General features: G+C 41.3%; 1 protein-coding gene across 1 annotated transcript in view; it reads left to right on the top strand.

The window, feature by feature from the left end:
- Positions 1-17,966, top strand: part of LOC102413417 — a 46,815-nt gene extending 28,849 nt beyond the window's left edge. Inside the window, exon 2 of the mRNA XM_044933858.1 lies at positions 17,841-17,966. Within this exon, the coding sequence (XP_044789793.1) occupies positions 17,841-17,862 (22 nt within the window). The 3' untranslated portion in view covers positions 17,863-17,966. The remainder of the gene's footprint in view (positions 1-17,840) is intronic.
- Positions 17,967-18,251: the final 285 nt, after the last annotated feature.

Below are 18,251 nucleotides of genomic sequence, written 5' to 3'. Positions count from 1 at the left end.
CCCTGGCTCTTTTTCTATTTTGTCAGGGGGCGGGGGTGGGGGTGGGGTGGGGCGAAACTCAGCATCTCATGAAGCTATTATGTTCCAGCCCAAAGTGGTCAGCTGTCTGAAGACAGAAACTAGGTCTCACCTATTTTCAATCCCAAATATAGGCCTGGCACCATGATAGGCTGAAATCACATTGGTTGAAATGAAATTAGAACAACTAATATCAACTTGGGCTTCTCTGATGGCTCAATGTTAAGGAATCCGCCTGCCAATGCAGAGACGCAGGTTTGACTACTCGGTCAGGAAGATCACCTGAAGAAGGAAATAGCAACCCACTCTAGTACTCTTGCCTGGAGAATCCCATGGACAGGGCAGTCTGGCAGGCTACAGTACATGGGGTCGCTGAATCGGACACAACTTAATGACTAAACACAAATAATGTCATCTTAGTAAATTATTAGCTTAACTTTTCACTTTTCACTCTATGATCCTGCTGTGCTATAGAAATAGCTTCAGCTATGAGTGTGATCTACACACACATATTTTTAACCAGAATCCTCCTGGTATTTCCTCTGTAGAAAGCACTGATAGAGTGAGGGGTTAATATAAGAGTTTGTGGAAAAGGATGGACAGATACGTACACTGAAGGAAGCTAATAATATTCAGACAAGAGTAATGCCTCCTAGATTTTGACTCCTTTTAATATTTATTCCAATACCATTTTCCCTCTTTAATAGAATATGAGAGTCATTCAGATTTCAATAATTCAGAAGATATTCCTGACTTGAATGTGGGTTTGTTCTCTAACTACATTTTCCATCCTTCTGGAATAATTTCTTGCTTTCTGCTTTGGGCCTTCATTAATTGTCCTTCTTTGTTTCTTAATCAGTTTTCTCCTTACCCCACAACTTTTCTTTCACTGCATGATTATAGTTGCCTTCTTTAAAGATATTTCTGGATTTCAAGTATATCAGAGACATAGTGTTAATCTGGAAAAGACTTTGCCTCTAAGGTTGTCATTCAAACTTGGAGAAAAATCATAAAAGTACTGTCCCTGAAAACTGAAAGGAAACAATCAACCTATGATCTTCACTCTGTTGTCAGGTGTTTGGACAACACATTACTGCAGAAAATTGGCAACATTTAAAAAGTATTTGGAGATAAAATTGCCTAATTTCTTTTAAGGTGAAGCTTTTAAAATAGTAAACTGTATCCTTTAAGAAAAAATACTGTGATCTCAGACTCTATTTTTTTTTAATGTATCATATTGTATCCTATTGAGTATGAGTGTGCCAAATATATGGGGTTTTACTTATTTATAAATTACATATGTAAATATATATATATATATATATATATATGAACTTGAACTACTTTACCAATGTCCTACTAAGTACTACTAAATATTAAGTAGTACTACTACTAACTGCTGATTTGAGCATTATAAAAACCATACATAAAATGAATATTTTACAGAGATTAAATATGAATAAGATAAGTTCTAATATTTTCTCTCTACACCTCAGTGGTTTATACTGTATATACTGTGGGGTGTGTATACCACACTTTGGAAACCATGTATACAAAGAATGAACCCTTAAGCCCATTTCTGGAAGGCTATGTTGGGTTGGTACAGGAGGGAGGGAGACAAATTAGAGCAAGTTATGAAGAGTGACTATGGCTGACATCCATGGGTGCCTAGTTCACAATTCCCAAGTAAGTACATTTATGCCACAACTTTCTTCTACACTTTTGTAAACAGCCCTAAATTCCAGGCTGTAAGGGGAAGCCATGGCCCAGGCTGGGCTCATCATCATTCTTCAGGCTTCACTGGCCAAAGGGACTGATCCAAGGATGCATGTGGTCTGGCTGAGTCCATCTATACAAGTCCCCACACCACCCTTTAATGGCTAGAAGATGGGCTCTTCATTTCTCTGGATACAAACACTAGAGATGGAAGCTTAGAGCTGCTGGCAAGTATCATCCATACTCCATGCAGAAAGCCCATCCACAGTAGTAGAAAAATCAAGGTCTTTATCATGCCTTATTTATAGAAGCCCATGAATTCCTATTTTTGTTTAAAACTGGTATGAATTAGGTTTCTGTTCCTTCTGTTCTGTTCAGTTGCTCAGTCATGTCCAACTCTTTGCAACCCCAAGGACTGCAGCATGCTAGGCCTCCCTGTCCATCACCAACTCCCAGAGCTTACTCAAATTCATGTCCACTGAGTCAGTGATGCCACCCAACCATCTTATTTCTGTTATCCCCTTCTCTTCCCACCTTCAATCTTTCCCAGCATCAGGGTCTTTTCAAATGAGTCAGTTCTTTGTATCAGATGGCCAAACTATTGGAGTTTCAGCTTCAGCATCAGTCCTTCCAATGAAAATTCAGGACTGGTTTCCTTTAGGATGGACTAGTTGGATCTCCTTGTAGTCCAAAGGACTCTGAAGAGTCTTCTCCAACACCACAGTTCAAAAGCATCCATTCTTTGGCGCTCAGCTTTCTTTAGAGTCCAACCCTCACATCCATACATGACTACTAGAAAAATTATAGCTTTGACTTTCTGTTGCTTACAACTTAAAAAAGTTAATAAAAATAAGTGAGAAAGGTACTGAAAGGATGTGAAAACATTCATTCATTCTGAAAGTATTTATTGGCCTCCTATTAAGTGTCAGTCACTGTTCCAGCTGCCAGAAATGAAGCAGTGAGCCATCCAAAAATATCCCTGCACTAATGAACCTTATACTGAGGTAGGAGAGCCAGAGAATGAAGAAGACAAAGGCAAAATCTATATTATGATACAAAGTAATAATGGGGAAAAAATACACTGGGAGGGGAACATAATATATTTGACTGGTATGGACAAAGAAAGCCTCACTGAACTAGTCAAGGAAATGATCCACTAAAATACCTGGGAAAGAACGTTCTAGGCAGAGAGATCAGCAAGTACAAAGGTCCTGGGGAAGGTCTGGTATGTTAGAGGCACAGCCAACAGGTGCATATGGCTGCAGCAGAAGGAACAAGAAAAATACAATAAACTAGTGAATCTAACAAAAAAGCAGCAGACTCACAGATCTAGAGGACAAACTCATGGTTACCAGTTGGGAGAGGGAGGGGGGAGGGGCAATGTAGGGGTAAGAGAATCAGAAGTACAAAACAATCAGTAAAAAGTAAGCCCAAAAGATGTATGGTACAACATGGGGAATATGGTCAATATTTCATAATAACCTTCAAAAACTGTGAATCACTATATTGTACACCTGTACAATATAATATTGTATAGCAAGTATACTTCAATTAAAAGTATACTGTATACTTATAGGTATAATAGTAATAAAACAATAAATTAATTTAAAAATTTAAAAAGTAAGTGTGAGCTGGGGTTAGTAGATGTATGCTATTATATACAGAATGGATGAACAACAAGGCCCTACTGTATAACACAGGGAACTATACTCAATATCCTATGATAAACCATAATGGAAAAGAATATTTAAAAATGTGTATATAGAGATCTATAATCATTTTAGTATACAGCAGACATTAATACATTATAAGTCAACTATACTTCAATAAAAATTAAAAATAAAAATTCTATTTCAAAAAATTTAAAAAAATGTAAAAACAAATAAAATTAAAAAGTCAAAATATATATATTAAAAGAGAAAGAGGGCAGTCAAGGTAAGACAGAGGTGACAGCCAGATCACACAGCACATTGTGGGCCACTGGAAAAGCCTTTGGCTTCACTGTGAGTGAGACAAAAACTTCTGCAGCATTTTGAGCAAATAAAAGACAGGGTCCAACAATTATTACAAATGCATTATAGGTGAAATCCAAACAAAGCTGGGAATGTCTAACTTATAATGCTCTCAGGAAAACCCAGTAGTGCTTCTGAGAGCTGAAAAGGCTGTCTGTGAGAGCCCGTCCCTGATCCCGAGGAGAAACATCTGGATGAGTAACACAAGAATGGAGGCTCTAGGCGTCAGATTTCAGCTCAGTTGTTCCTCGTGGACATGTGCTTTGTCACAGATCCAACCCCCAGCTCCATGTCCCCTCAGTTCATTCACTCTGAAACTCAAAGGTAAGAAACTTAGCAGCAGCCTGAAGATTTGGCCTCTCTGGTGTCTCTTGTGACAATCTCTGTCCCAAACAATTCACGTTAGTCTTAAAAAGAACCTGAAGTAGAAACAGCTCTTTGGGGCTGTTTTTGCCCAATTTTCAAGATTGTTAGGTTGTGATTTCAGAAACAGCCTGTCTTAAAGGTGCACCCTGAGAGCACAACCTCATCTAAATAACCTGACCACTTCATCTAGTGAGAACCTGTGTGAGATGAGAGATCCCTCTTCAGTGTTCAGGGGAAATCACTGCTTTAACTTCTCTTGACTGTAAAAGGAGCCACATGTTCAATGATTTTTTTTTTTTTTTTTTTTTTTTTGCCTACTGAATATTCAACATTGACCCACATATGGTCCTTGAACTCATGGAATGAGAGAGCAGACAGGGACCTCTGTATTTATCTCCTGGGAGTCCAATACTGGCTCCACGACAATAGCCAATTCTGATGAACTGGTATTGATTGGTTGGAGATCTCTGATGAAAAGCTGGTGGAATCTGAGAGGAAGCTTGGTACTGAGCAAGTGATCCGAGGTGAGTGACACCAGTACCCTGAATTTGTAATGCTGTATCTAACTCAACCCTCCTACACTACAGAGAAGAAAACCAAAGCTTTTACTATCACTACTGATCAAGGGAGAGCTTCCCAGGTGGCGTTAGTGGTAAAGAATCCTAAATCCTAAATAATCCACCTGCAGGAAACACAAGGGACGCAAGTTTGATTCCTGGGTTGGGAAGATCCCTTGGAGTAGAAAATGGCAATCCCCTCCAGTATTCTTGCCTGGAACGTTCCATGGACAGAGAAGCTTGGTAGGCTACAGCCCACAGGGTCACAAAAAGTCAGACACTACTGAGTGACTGAGCACATACACACTGGTCAAGGCAAAGCTTGACAAAGACCCAAGTTCAGATGCACTGTAATTAATCTACACTAGTCAAATATGAATCCAGGTTTTGACTCAAGTAACACTTAGGGTCAACTTCAGGAATAAGTGCTTGATTTCATGTATTTGAAGGGCTCTAACACCTTAGCCAAAGGATCCTTAACCTCTGTCCAATCCCCAAAGTCTACAACTGTACACCCAATAAGTTTCAAGTTTCTCCTTTGAACAGAAATACTAATATCCTTGGATAGAAGCAACAGGAAATAATTTAAGCTTTCCCTCTCTTAGTAGGAATGGTATCATCAGATATCTTTCAGTGAAAAATCTTTCTCTAATGGCGTCGTTTAAATTTAGAGAAAAATTATTAAAAACAGCTACATCCAAGGTGGGGGGATTAAGTAGTAAGGACACAGAGTTATTAAAGTAGGAAGGAGGGAACATGAGGAAGAGGTTGGCTAGAGGTAATACAAAGCCACTTGGGCACACTCTACAGTTCGGTCTAGAGCCAGCTCTGCTCACATCATCTTGGTGTCAAACGGCTAAGTGATATGCATCTTCTAATGGAAGCTGTGCTAGACGCAAATTATCTTTTACTGTCCAATAATGGACAAGTCGTTGTACTTTAAAAAAATCAAACATAAATTACAGACAGAATTTATCATTCTGCCTTTACTTTCCAAAACTGTTATGAAAACACCCTCACCCCATCAATCAACACCTTTATCTTTTCCCTTGTGGTGGTGGTTGAAATGCAAGTGTACAGATAAACCAGGCAGATAAGAGCAATCAGAAAAGTGGGCCAGTCTAAAGACGATCAAGGACACCAAGCACTGCATTCGGAAAACAACAGAGAAGGGTGGGGACTATGGCATGTTGGACAGACCATGACCACTTCAGGGGAGCTGCTGCCCAGCTCCTTCCCATCATGGGATGGAGGGCTTAAACACCAGGCCTTCTACTTTATCAAGAGAGTCAGAAACTTCCAACTTGTTGCATGCAATATCCTGGGTTTTAAATACTGACACAATTTTTTTAAAAGCCGAACATGAGGCAAGCTGATTACAGACATCTCTGGCAAAGGCTGGCTTATTGGTGACAACTTCCCTATCTTTGCTTTAAGACTTCCTTTGATAGGACACATGTGTATGTATCACCGAGTCCCTTCGCTGGAACTAGCACAACATTTTTAATTATGTTGCTGTTCAGTTGCTCAGTTGTTTCTGACTCTTTGTGACCCCATGGACTGCAACACACCAGGCTTCCCTGTCTTCCACTATCTCCTAGCGTTTGCTCAAACTCATGTCCATTGAGTCGGTGGTGTTATCCAACCGTACGGTTTTTTGTCCTCCCCTTCCCATCCTGCCTTCAGTCTTTCTCAGCATCAGGGTCTTTTCCAATGAGTCGGCTCTTCGCATCAGGTGGCCAAAGTATTGCAGCTTCAGCTTCAGCATCAGTCTTTCCAATGAATATTCAAGGTTGATTTCCTTTAGCATAGACTGGTTTGATCTCCTTGCAATCCAAGGGATTCTCAAGAGTCTTTTCCAACACCACAGTTCAAAGGCATCAATTCCTCAGAGCTCAGCCTTTTTTATTGTTCAGCTTTCACATCCGTACATGACAACTGGAAAAACCACAGCTTTGACTAGACAAAACGTTGCCAGAAAAGTAATGTCTCTGCTTTTTAATATGCTATCTAGGTTTGCCATAGCTTTTCTTCCAAAGAGCAAGCGTCTTTTAATTTCATGGCTGCAGTCACCATCTGTAGTGATTTTGGAGCCCAAGAAAATAAAGTCTGTCACTGTTTCCATTGTCTCCCCATCTATTTGCCATGAAGTGATGGGACCGGATGCCACAATCTTAGTTTTTTTGAATGTTGAGTTTTAAGCCAGCTTTTTCATTCTCCTCTTTCACCTTCATCAAGAAGCTCTTTAGTTCCTCTTCACTTTCTGCCATAAGGATGGTGTCAACTGCATATCTGAAACTATGACTATTACTGTTGTTGTTGTTGAGTTGCCCAGTCATGTCCGACTCGTTGTGACCCCACGGACTGCAGCACACAAGCCTCCCTGTCCCTCACCATCTCTCAGAATTTGCCCCAAGTTCACGTTCATTGCATTGGTGATGCCATCCAGCCATCTCATCCTCTGACACCCTCTTCTTCTGCCCTCAATCTTTCCCAGCATCAGGAACTTTTCCAATGAGTTATCTGTTTACATCAGATGACCAAATCCTGGAGCTTCAGCTTCAGTATCAGTCCTAAGAGTGAATATTCAGGGTTGATCTCCTTTAAGATTGACTGGTTTGATCTCCTTTCTGTCCATGGGACTCTCAAGAGTCTTCTCCAGCAGTTCGAAGGCATCAATTCTTTGGCATTCTGCCTTCTTTACAGCCCAGCTCTCACGACCATACATGACCACTGGGAAGATCATAGCCTTGATTATCAGACCTTTGTCGGCAGAGTAGTAGACTATTAGACCTTTGTCTCTGCTCTTCAACACCCTGTCTAGGTTCATCATAATTGGTTATATCCCAGTACAAAAGTTTTTTCAAAAAAAAGACTTTTTTTTGATAAGGAACATAATTTTGGGACTCTGATGTTTCAAAGGAGAAATTCCCTCTCAAATACTTAAGCAAATATTGTTACCAATCTGGAACAAGTCATTTGCTTATGCAATCTGATTAAGACAGATGTCACTTATAAAACATCTGACTTGGAAACTGCATTGCTCTTGGACAAGATACCTTCAAAACTGGAGTTTTATCAGAAAATGTTGGTTAAGAGCACTCACAGAAAGAAATGCATTGATAAAGAGTCAGTGCTATGGAATGGGAGAAAATATTTGCAAACAAATAAATGAACAAGGGCTTAATCTCCAAAATATACAAAGAGCTCAGACAATTCAATAACAACAACAAAAATAAACCAAGCCAATCAAAAAAAAAAAAAAATGGGCAGAAGACCTAAATAGACATTTCTCCAAAGAAAACATACAGATGGCCATTAGGCACATGGCCAACAGGCACATGAAAAGATGCTCAACATCACTATTAGAAAAACGCAAATCAAAACAATAACAAGTACCACTTCATACACATAAGAATGGCCATCAGTAAAAAGTCCACAAATAACAAATGCTGGAGAGAGCATGAGAAAAAGGAAATCTGTTTACACTGTTGGTAGGAATGTAAATTGGTGCAGCCACTACGGAAAATAGCATGGAAGTTTCTCAAAAAACTAAAAATAGAGTTGCCATGTGATTCAGCAATCCCACTGCTGGGCATACCTACCCAGGTAAAAACTATAATTCAAAAAGATACATGCATCCCTATGTTTTATAACAGAACTATTTACAGTAGCCAAGATAGCAAGACATGGAAACAACCTAAACATCTACTGACAAAGAAATGGATAAAGAAGATGTGATATATATATATATAGAGAGAGAGAGAGAGAGAGATGCCTATATATATATATATACACATAGAGAGAGAGAGAGAGATTCCATAGTGTGTGTGTGTGTGTGTGTTGGAATGCAATGGAACAATGGAATATTACTCAGCCATTAAAAGAATAAAATCATGCCATTTTTGTAGCATTATGGATGGAACTATAGATTATCACACTAAGTGAAGTAAGTCAGAGAAAGACAAATCCTATATGGTATCATTTATATGTGGAGTCTAAAATACAATACAAATCAACATTTATGAAACAAAAAGAGACTCACAGATACAGAGAACAGAACTGTGGTTGCCAAGGGGGAGGAGGAGTGAAGGAGTGAGTGAAAGAACAGGAGTTTGGGATTAGCAGAGGCAGACTACTATACATAGGATGGATAAACAAGGTCCTGTTGCATAGCACAGGGAACTATATTCAATATCCTATGACAAACCATAATGGAAAAGAAAATGAAAAAGAATATAGATGCATAAGAGTTCCTTTTCTATACAGAAGAAATTAGCACAACAATGTCAACTAAGCTTCAATAAAATTTTTTAAAACAAGGGGGAAAGAAAAAAAGAGTCAGTGCCTCCTGAGATGGGCTCACTTGGCTCGATGCCTCTGTGTTTTGTCAGAGAGTACAGGAGACATCTTGATGGGTTAGTTGCTTCAAGGAAATGAACAAGTTGGAATCACCACTCACTCATCTAGAACAACCTCAGCATCTAGGAAATTTGACGTTTCTGGCCAAACTGCTTCCTTCCCTCCTCCATGACAGCAAAGTCAAGTTCTACTATAAATGTGCCTTTCCATGTGGAGATTATATGTTACCCTAAAAATGATGAAACTAATTTTCAGTAGTGTGTCTTGATTTCAAAATGGTCTATAACAACTATATTCCTTCTAGAGTTCTTCAAAATTTTACAGTTATTTTACATAACAAGCTCTCCATAGAGACCTTGATTTAGCATACATACTTCTTGTTAGAAAATCCTTTTCCTTGAATAGTCATGAGACTAAAATTCTAAGTTGCTCCTATTTATCCATTAGAGAAAGTCTCTTTATGTAATCTTTCCAAAGTGCATTTAAACCAAAGTCATGATATCACCACCTCTTTTTAGAGTTGCAACCCTCCCAGAATTGCAGGCTAGGAGGTGGGTCATTTGCAGATTGAGCCCATTGTGTTATCAATTAGTTTTCTTCTTCCCTCCTTTTCTAGCAACACTCACTTTGTCAAACCAAACTCAAGATAAGTCATGCATGAACAGTTCATCAACTAGGGAAAATGGGAAAACCTTCCATCAAATAAATAGTTTGGTACCTCAAACACCATCATATCTAATGTACATTGTGTTCATCTCATAAATGCCTAAGTCCTCTGGTTGGGTGATTGGCTCTGAAAAAGTACAAAAAATCTCCAACTCCTAAAGGCTGGTGAGCACCTCTTAATTTAACTTTTTTTTTTTCCACTTTGTGAAATAGGAATAGTATAAACACAAGATGGGAGCACTTAGCGCTTCTTTTAGCATCATCTTTCTGGAGCTGAGAGGGCTGCCCAGGGCCTCCACACATAGCCGCCTCTTTGGTCTCCAACTCAGTTCTTCTCAAGACATTTTTAGGGCCTCCTCCAGAGGCTCAGGCCCAAACAGATGTCCCTCTCGCCCCCACTTCAAACTGGTGTGGTGTGAAGAAACACAAGAGGGAAGAAGGGGAAAAAAGCTTTGGTAACCATGTGTCACAGTATAGAAAGTGGTTCATATATTAAGAGAAAATCAAAATGAAAAACCAGAAAATATGTAGCTAGTTTATGAGTATCACAAAAAACAGCTTCTAGCAGCTTCTCAGTTGAACCAAGCAGGTGTGAACCTAGAGGATAAGACTGATGATATCATGGTACACAGGTGGGGCTTTTGACTGTGGAATACAAATTGAACTCCCAAAGGCAATTTCTCAACCTCGACAATACAAGAAAAGCACAGTGGCTCACACTCAGTGTAGGGGATGTATTAATACTACCTGCTGCAGGGAGCATCCCTGGCCTCTCCACCCTAGAGTCCCAGAGCACTGCATCCATGGTAACTGAGGAAGCCTCCAGAGTTGTCAAGTGTCTCCTGGTAGCAAAATCACTCTCAGGCGAGAATGTCTGATTTCAGGTCTGAATTTGAATTACAGACTGTCCCAACTTAATGATGGTTCCACTTAACGATTTTTGACTTTACTATGGTGCAGGACAGGGAAGCCTGGCATGCTGCAGTCAATGGGGTCACAAAAAGTAGGACACAAGTGAGCGACTGAACTGAACTGATGGTGCAAAAGTGGTATTTGATTCAGTAGAAACAGAATTCTGAATGTTGACTTTTTTGGGGGGCTAGCAATAATCTTTTGTGATACTGGGCACAGGCAGGGGGCACAGCTCCTGGTGAGCCACGTAATCATGAGGGTAAGCAATCAATACCATTCATCTGTACCCATATGGCCATTCTGTTTTTCATTTCTGATACTGTATCCAATAAATTATGTGATATTCAACACAAGTATAAAATAGGCTCTGTGTTAGACGATTTTGCCCAACAGTAGACTAACTTAAGTGTTCTGTGAACTTTTATGGTAGACTAAGGAGATCCAACCAGTCCATTCTAAAGGAGATCAGCCCTGGGTGTTCTTTGGAAGGAATGATGCTAAAGCTGAAACTCCAGTACTTTGGCCACTTCATGCGAAGAGTTGACTCATTGGAAAAGACTCTGATGCTGGGAGGGATTGGGGGCAGGAGGAGAAGGGGACGACAGAGGATGAGATGGCTGGATGGCATCACTGACTCGAATGACGTGAGTCTGGGTGAACTCCGGGAGTTGGTGATGGACAGGGAGGCCTGTCGTGCTGCGATTCATGGGGTCACAAAGAGTCGGACACGACTGAGTGACTGAACTGAACTGAGACTAAGCTGTGATGTTGGGTAAGTCGTGTATTAAATCCATTTTCAACTTACAGTATTTTCAATTTGTGGTGGGTTTACTGGGACACAATCCCACCAGAAATTGAGGAAGATCCACATACCTGATGCTCAATTACTGAGCACTATTACTTTGTGGGCTCCTCCAGATGGGTTAGCTGTATTTCAGAAATTCTAGTCTCAGAGCACTTACACACAGCCTATACCAACAGCAATTATGTAGCCAAGGCCTATCAGTTTTATAGATCAGAAAACTGAGGCCCAAGACAGACGGACTATCTAACTGAAGTACTAGATTTAATGGTAGCCTAGGCTTTCGTACTGTTTTTTTTTTTTTTTTTAATTTTACTGAAGCATAATGATTTACAGTGTTATTTAATTTCTGCTGTACAGGAAAGGGACTCAGTTATATATGTACATATATATGTTTATATATATATTCTTGTTCATATTCTTTTCCATTAAGGTTTATCACAGGATATTGAATATATTTCTCTATGCTATATAGTAGAACCTTATTATTTATCCATCCTATATATAATAGTTGGCATTGCATCTGGTAATCCTAAACTCCCAATCCTTCCTTCCTTACCTCCAATGCTGCTTTAAAAAAAAAAAAAAAAAAAATTCCCCAAACGCCTCTATAAGCAGCCAGGGCCAGGCTAGGAATGGATCTATAGGGAGACTCACTTTAGACCACCTTAGGCCAGAATCTCTGAAGAGCTGTCGGTGGTCCCACAGCCTGTGTGGATGACTTCTAGACTGTGTTCAGGAGGAACTGCTCACCAGGATCCGTCTGTGACAAAGAACAACTTCACCCTTACCCTTAAAGTCCTAGCTCTCAAATGTATCTTGGGTCAAGCAAAAAACCCTCACTTTTCTCCCATCAGTACCCACATTAGAAGGAGACCTGGGTGTTCCTGAGACTCAAACAGCAGGAGACTGGTTGAAATACAGGATTTATTCATAAGGTGGGCAGATGTGTTTGCAGCAACTCTATTAGCATGAGAACAACATTCTGCATAGAAAACCAGCATGCAAATTTCACCCTGATTTGGCAACTGCAGGCCTAACACTACAGAAGTGATTACATCAACTGCTTCCTCTGGCTTGCAGCTCCTAAACCCTGAGAAAAACCAGAACTCCTACTTTCTGCAATTGGCTTTCCACTTCCCCATCCCACTCGAGAGTCTCTAAAGACTCCTCTTAGCGATCGATAATTCCACAGGGGGCCCAGCAACAGGAGTCAAGCGAGCAGCCCATCAGGGATCCTGGAGGATGCTTCTGATTCATGTGCCTCAGAGAACTGACACTCTCACCATGTGTTCCCAAAGGTCCTTCTTCTGCCGGGTCCCTTAGAGCTTATGTCATGGACACGGGTTGTTTCCGTCTGCTAAGCCAGTGTTCCTCTTCATCCTACTCACAACACCCTGGACTTTTGCTTTCTAAGGAAGCACTCCTCCCCACTCTCAGTCCTCCAGGTGCATGCAGGCCTACTGCACTCCTAATACCAGGTGTGGAAACAACACTCAGGGTTGGCTCAGCAGACCATGTGGCTCTCTGATCTCAGAGACTGGTTCAAAGACAGGCACATGAGGCTACCCGGGCCGAGAGGCTAGATTCCAGGAGGGTGGCATTTCTGTTGAGAGAGATCGACTCCTGTAACAAATACTGCAGAGAGGACAGGGCTTGGGCCGGGCCAGAGGAGCCACCCAAGAGTCCTACAGAAGAGAGAGAGAAACCATGAGATGGAGAATGACCTGGATCCCACAGACTGGCATGGGTTTCCAATCTGGCTCTGTCTTAAGTCATCAACCTTATTCCAGAATCTCAATTTACTGTAATCAGTTAAGCTCCTCATGTCTAGGCCAATCGGAGTAAGCGCCTATTCTGGTTAACTGAAGCAGTCCAGCAGGTATAGGAGACATGGCACTCTTCTGAACCATTTGCTGTTTATCAAATTCACTGGGTATTTCTGAACAGCTTGATTTCCTTGGGTTCCTAAAAAAAGATGGCTAAAGACTTTAACAGCTCCATATCACCTATTAAATCTCAATCTCCTCAGTCTGACATTTCAAGCTTGTAGTAACCTGGTGTGACTCATCTTGGTCAGCCTCTCCCCAACACCTCCCTTTTGGTATCATACTCCTGCCTGCACCCACTCAGAATCCCCTCACCAGTCACCTCATGACCTATCCATCCCCTCTTTGTCCTTGGGTCTCACCAGTCTTCCAGTTTCCACTCAATGTCACCTCTTGTAACAAGTCTTCTGTGATGCCACCAACTCAATGCCACGGCTCCTCACCTGAGCTCCTGGGGCTTGTTGCCTATATACCTCTCTGCACAGGGAAAATGTGTTTCAGTGTGGAGGCCCACAGCAGGCCATCAAGAACATGCTATTATTACCAGTATAATCACAGGTGACTTGGTTCTTTGTGCCCAGTTCCTTGGTTAAGCTGCTAAATACTAAGTCTCTCAAGGGTCCACGTCCCATTCATTCTCAGTTCCCTGTAGCACTAAAAAGATAAGCTATTGAATGACTATGGTCATGTATGGATATCTGCTACTGTTTTACTAAAAATAGCATGTGACTTCATATTGCCAATATGGAAATCATGAGATGGAGGCACAGAATCAGTTATAAGGAACCACCGTGTCTGTATCTGAGACAAAGTGAGAAGTTTAGGTAAAATGGAATGCAACTCAAGTACAGTCACCTCTTGGAAACAGTAACAGATTTTGTTTTGGGGGGCTCCAAAATCACTGCAGATGGTGACTGCAGCCATGAAATTAAAAGACACTTGCTCCTTGGAAGAAAAGCTATGACCAACCTAGATAGCATATTCAAAAGCAGAGACATTACTTTGCCAACAAAGGTCTGTCTAGTCAAAGCTGTGGTTTTTCCAGTAGTCATGTATGGATGTGAGAGTTGGACCATAAAGAAAGCTGGGCACCAAAGAATTGATGCTTTTGAACTGTGGTGTTGGAGAAGACTCTTCAGAGTCCCTTGGACTACAAGGAGATCCAACCAGTCCATCCTAAAGGAAACGAGTCCAGAATATTCATTGGAAGGACTGATGCTGAAGCTGAAACTCCAATACTTTGATGCCATCTGATGCAAAGAACTGACTCATTTGAAAAGACCCTGATGCTGGGAAAGATTGAAGGCAGGAGGAGAAGGGGACAACAGAGGATGAGATGGTTGGATGGCATCACTGACTCAATGGACATGAGTTAGAGTAAGCTCCAGGAGTTGGTGATGGACAGGGAAGCCTGGCGTGCTGCAGTCCATGGCGTTGCAAAGAGTCAGACACAACTGAGTGACTGAACTGAACAACTGAACTCAAGTGCAGACATCGGGACTCAGGTTTTGGAGACAGCTCAGTTTGGTTTTAGAGCCTGGCTTTGTCTCTGTTGTGGGATCTTGGGCCAGTTTCTTATCCTCTAGAATCTGTTTCCTCGTTGGTAAACTATGGTTTCTAGAATATGTCTCACAGGGCTTTCAGAGGCATAACATTCCAGCACACGGGAAGCATTTCACCATGTGACAAGCAGCATGTGTTCCAGAAGCAGCAGCCAAAGGAAAATGCCTGTGACCCCATATCCTGCTCAAAGTGATTTCCTGTTTGCCCTCCTACTTCACTGGTCCTCCTAGTCCATGAGGATTATATTTCGGGTGCTTATTTGTTTTTCAGATCTTCCTAGGCCTGGAAATGTCCAGCTTTCATTTCTGTATGCTGTATTGCTCCCTGTTCTCTCTGAAAATGATTGTTTAAAAATATTTTTGTACCATCCTTTTACCTCCTTTACATCATGATGCTGACCCTAAGCATGCTGTCCCAGGACACTCAATTCTCAATTTTTTTAGTCCCCGTTTGCCAATCTTGGCAATTTTAAAAAGGTCCCCGATTCTATAGGAGAAAGTTCAACAGGACAATCGTAATCATCTTTCTATGGCGCCTGGTGCTGAGTTGGTAGTCCAAGAATATTTGTGTCCTTCCTTCTCTTGGTGATGGTCAGTCAGTTGTTATATGGTCAGTCAATCGTTATTTACCAAGTATCCTCTAAGTACCAGGGACTGTGCCAGGCATGAGTACGTATGGTGAGCCAGACAGACATGTGTTTCCATCTTGGCCCTCTTCCAGTCTGCTCTGGAACATTTCTTTTCTGTAAATGGAAGGACAAATGAAGATTGGAACTTCACCAGCACTCATCTTCCCTGCCATCTCCTTCTTTATTAAAGTTGCAACACGAAGAAGAAAAACAACCACCCTTCCTCCAAGAAGGTGCTCATAATTACCTGCACCAATCACTGGGAAGCGAATATGTTCACTGCTGTTTAATTATATTGGCCTTATTGTTTCATAAGAAAATAAAAAACAGTCTCAACAGGGAGACTGCACAGAGCAGAGGAAGCCAAGCATAACTTATGTACCTTATTAAAAACAATTAGGGATTGTTTGATGAGGCAGCCTTGACTCCAGATGGCTAGCCTCCATATAGTCATGGTTCTGGTTTCTTTTCACCTTCCCCCAGCCTCTTACCAATTTCTGCATCATCAGTTTCCTTAAAATACAAGGATGGGATTGTAAGGGATGCTGTTCCCCGTTCACTCCTTTGCTCTTATTGATGGCAACTTAACGTTTGCTGGTTCTGGTCGTCTCGGTCACCATTTCCACCCCGGGGCTCAGGCTGTCAAGAGCATGACTGAGACACACTTTATCAGTCTCTTCAGACCTCTGGGCTCACCCTCCTGGGTGAGAGAGTTTGCCTGAGGGGACCTTAGGGACCAATCGTGTATCAGCTTGCTGCTTCATTTTAGGCATGAGTAGACCAGGAGGGATACAGAAGGCCAGTGTGATGTAACACTGGCTGCCTTCCCTACACCCACATCCTTCCTTCCCACCTCCTGCACTGCATTTCAATGACACCCACAAATTGGAGGTTCTCCCCACACATAAATGGGGTTCTGCACTGTGCCTGTGCTTACACTGTGTCTTCTGCCCAGATCGCCCTTCTACTTCTTAGCCCACTGTTACCTTCCAACTTTCAGCGAAGGCATCAGCTCCCTCCCTTGCATCCCATCCAGCCTCTACACCTGGGCTGTGCTGATGGCTCCTTGTGTTTTCTTAGATCATAACAATCTGTTCAAGGTTCTGTTTTCCTTAAGAAACCACAGGCTCCTTGAGGTCAAGGACTGAACTATATTTATCACCAGCTTCCCAGTACAAGACACAATTAAAGGCACACAGTTTGAGGGCTCTCTATCTGAATTATCTGCTAGAACCACAGGGTAGTTTCTTAATAATATGCCTCCCAGGGCCTTACCTCCTTGGGAGATGGTTTGGTGTGGGGCCCCACAATCTGTGGGCTTCCTTGGTGGCTCACACAGTGAAGAATCTGCCTGCAATGCACAATCTGTATTTTTAGCAGCTCCCCAAATGCTGCTGGTGATGTCCAGCAAAGGTTGTGAATAACAGTTATCACTCAACAAGAGTTTGTGAAACTGTGCTCAAACAAAAGAGATTTCTGGACTTTCTAGAATAGGTTTTTACTGGTCATTTCTGGCTGAGAAATAGAGACATATGAATGTATGGGGAGTAATTTATTTTCCCATTTGCTTGGTTATGCTCTAAAAATAGAGGGAAAGAAATAATAATGAGTACCAAACAGAAGATTTGTCAAACATAAACATCCACTAACAGAGAACTTATTAAATGATTATGGTATGCTCATACAGTGGCATCTGATATGGCCACTGAAAGGGCAACTCTTTAGCTGTAGACACGGACCAATACCCAACACATATTAAATGAAAAAAAGTAAGATACAAGCAAAACTTGTTGGCTGTTGACAGTTGAACTGTGTTCCCCTCAAAAACATGCTGAAGTCCTTATCCCTGGTACCTTGGAATGTGACCTTATTTGCAGAAAATGAGGTCCTACTGGACTATGGTAGGCTCAAATCAAGACATTGGTTTTACAAGAAGAGAGAAATGTGGATACAGACATAGAAGGTCACGTGAAGATGGGAGCAAAGATTGGAGTGATGCAGCCACAGAAGCTAGTGGAGAGGCATGAACATGCTCCCTCAGAACCTTCAGAAAAACTTATTCTACCAGCAACTGGACTCCCAGATTCTGGGCTGTGAGACAATAAATTTCTGTTGTTTCAAGCCATCCGGTCTGAAGTGATTTGTTATGACAGCCCTATGAAACTAATACAGTAGCCTATCATCCTGTGTAAATTATTAATATCTATCTATCTTTTAATAAAGAGACTCTTTCTGAAAGGACACCCAAGAAACTGAGAACAAACAGCCTCTGGGAAAGAAAGGTATGGCTGGCAGCAAGAGGAGTAACAGATTTCTTTTTCTGTGTGTGCTTTTATGTGTTTTTTTGACTTGAACTACATTCACATGCTATTTATGTAATAACCAATGATTTTTTTTTTTTTTTTACAGTTTGGGTCAGCTGCAGAAATAACCCAAGAAAGCTGCTTAACCTCTCAGAGCCTCAGACTTTACATTAAGAAAATGGGATAATAATATTATCTACAGTTGACCCTTGAACAGTGTGGGGGGTAGAGGCATCAACCCATCCATGCAATTGAAAAACCATGTATAACTTTACAGTTGACCCTCTACATCTGTGGTTCCACATCTGGGGATTCAACCAACCTTGGATTGTACAGTGCTGTAGTATGTCTTTACTGAAAAAACCTGCATACAAGTGGACACCCAGAGTTCAAACTTGTGTAGTTCAAGGGTCAAATGTACCTTACACTCTTTGCATGATATGCCTTGAACAACGCCTGGCACAGAAAAGGTCTCAAGGAGTGATCACATTGGCTATTGTTCTCAGGGCCAGTATGT

This window comes from Bubalus bubalis, chromosome 21 (genome assembly GCF_019923935.1).
Source record: "Bubalus bubalis isolate 160015118507 breed Murrah chromosome 21, NDDB_SH_1, whole genome shotgun sequence".
NCBI lineage: Eukaryota > Metazoa > Chordata > Mammalia > Artiodactyla > Bovidae > Bubalus > Bubalus bubalis.
This window is presented reverse-complemented; position numbering and strand designations above follow the sequence as displayed.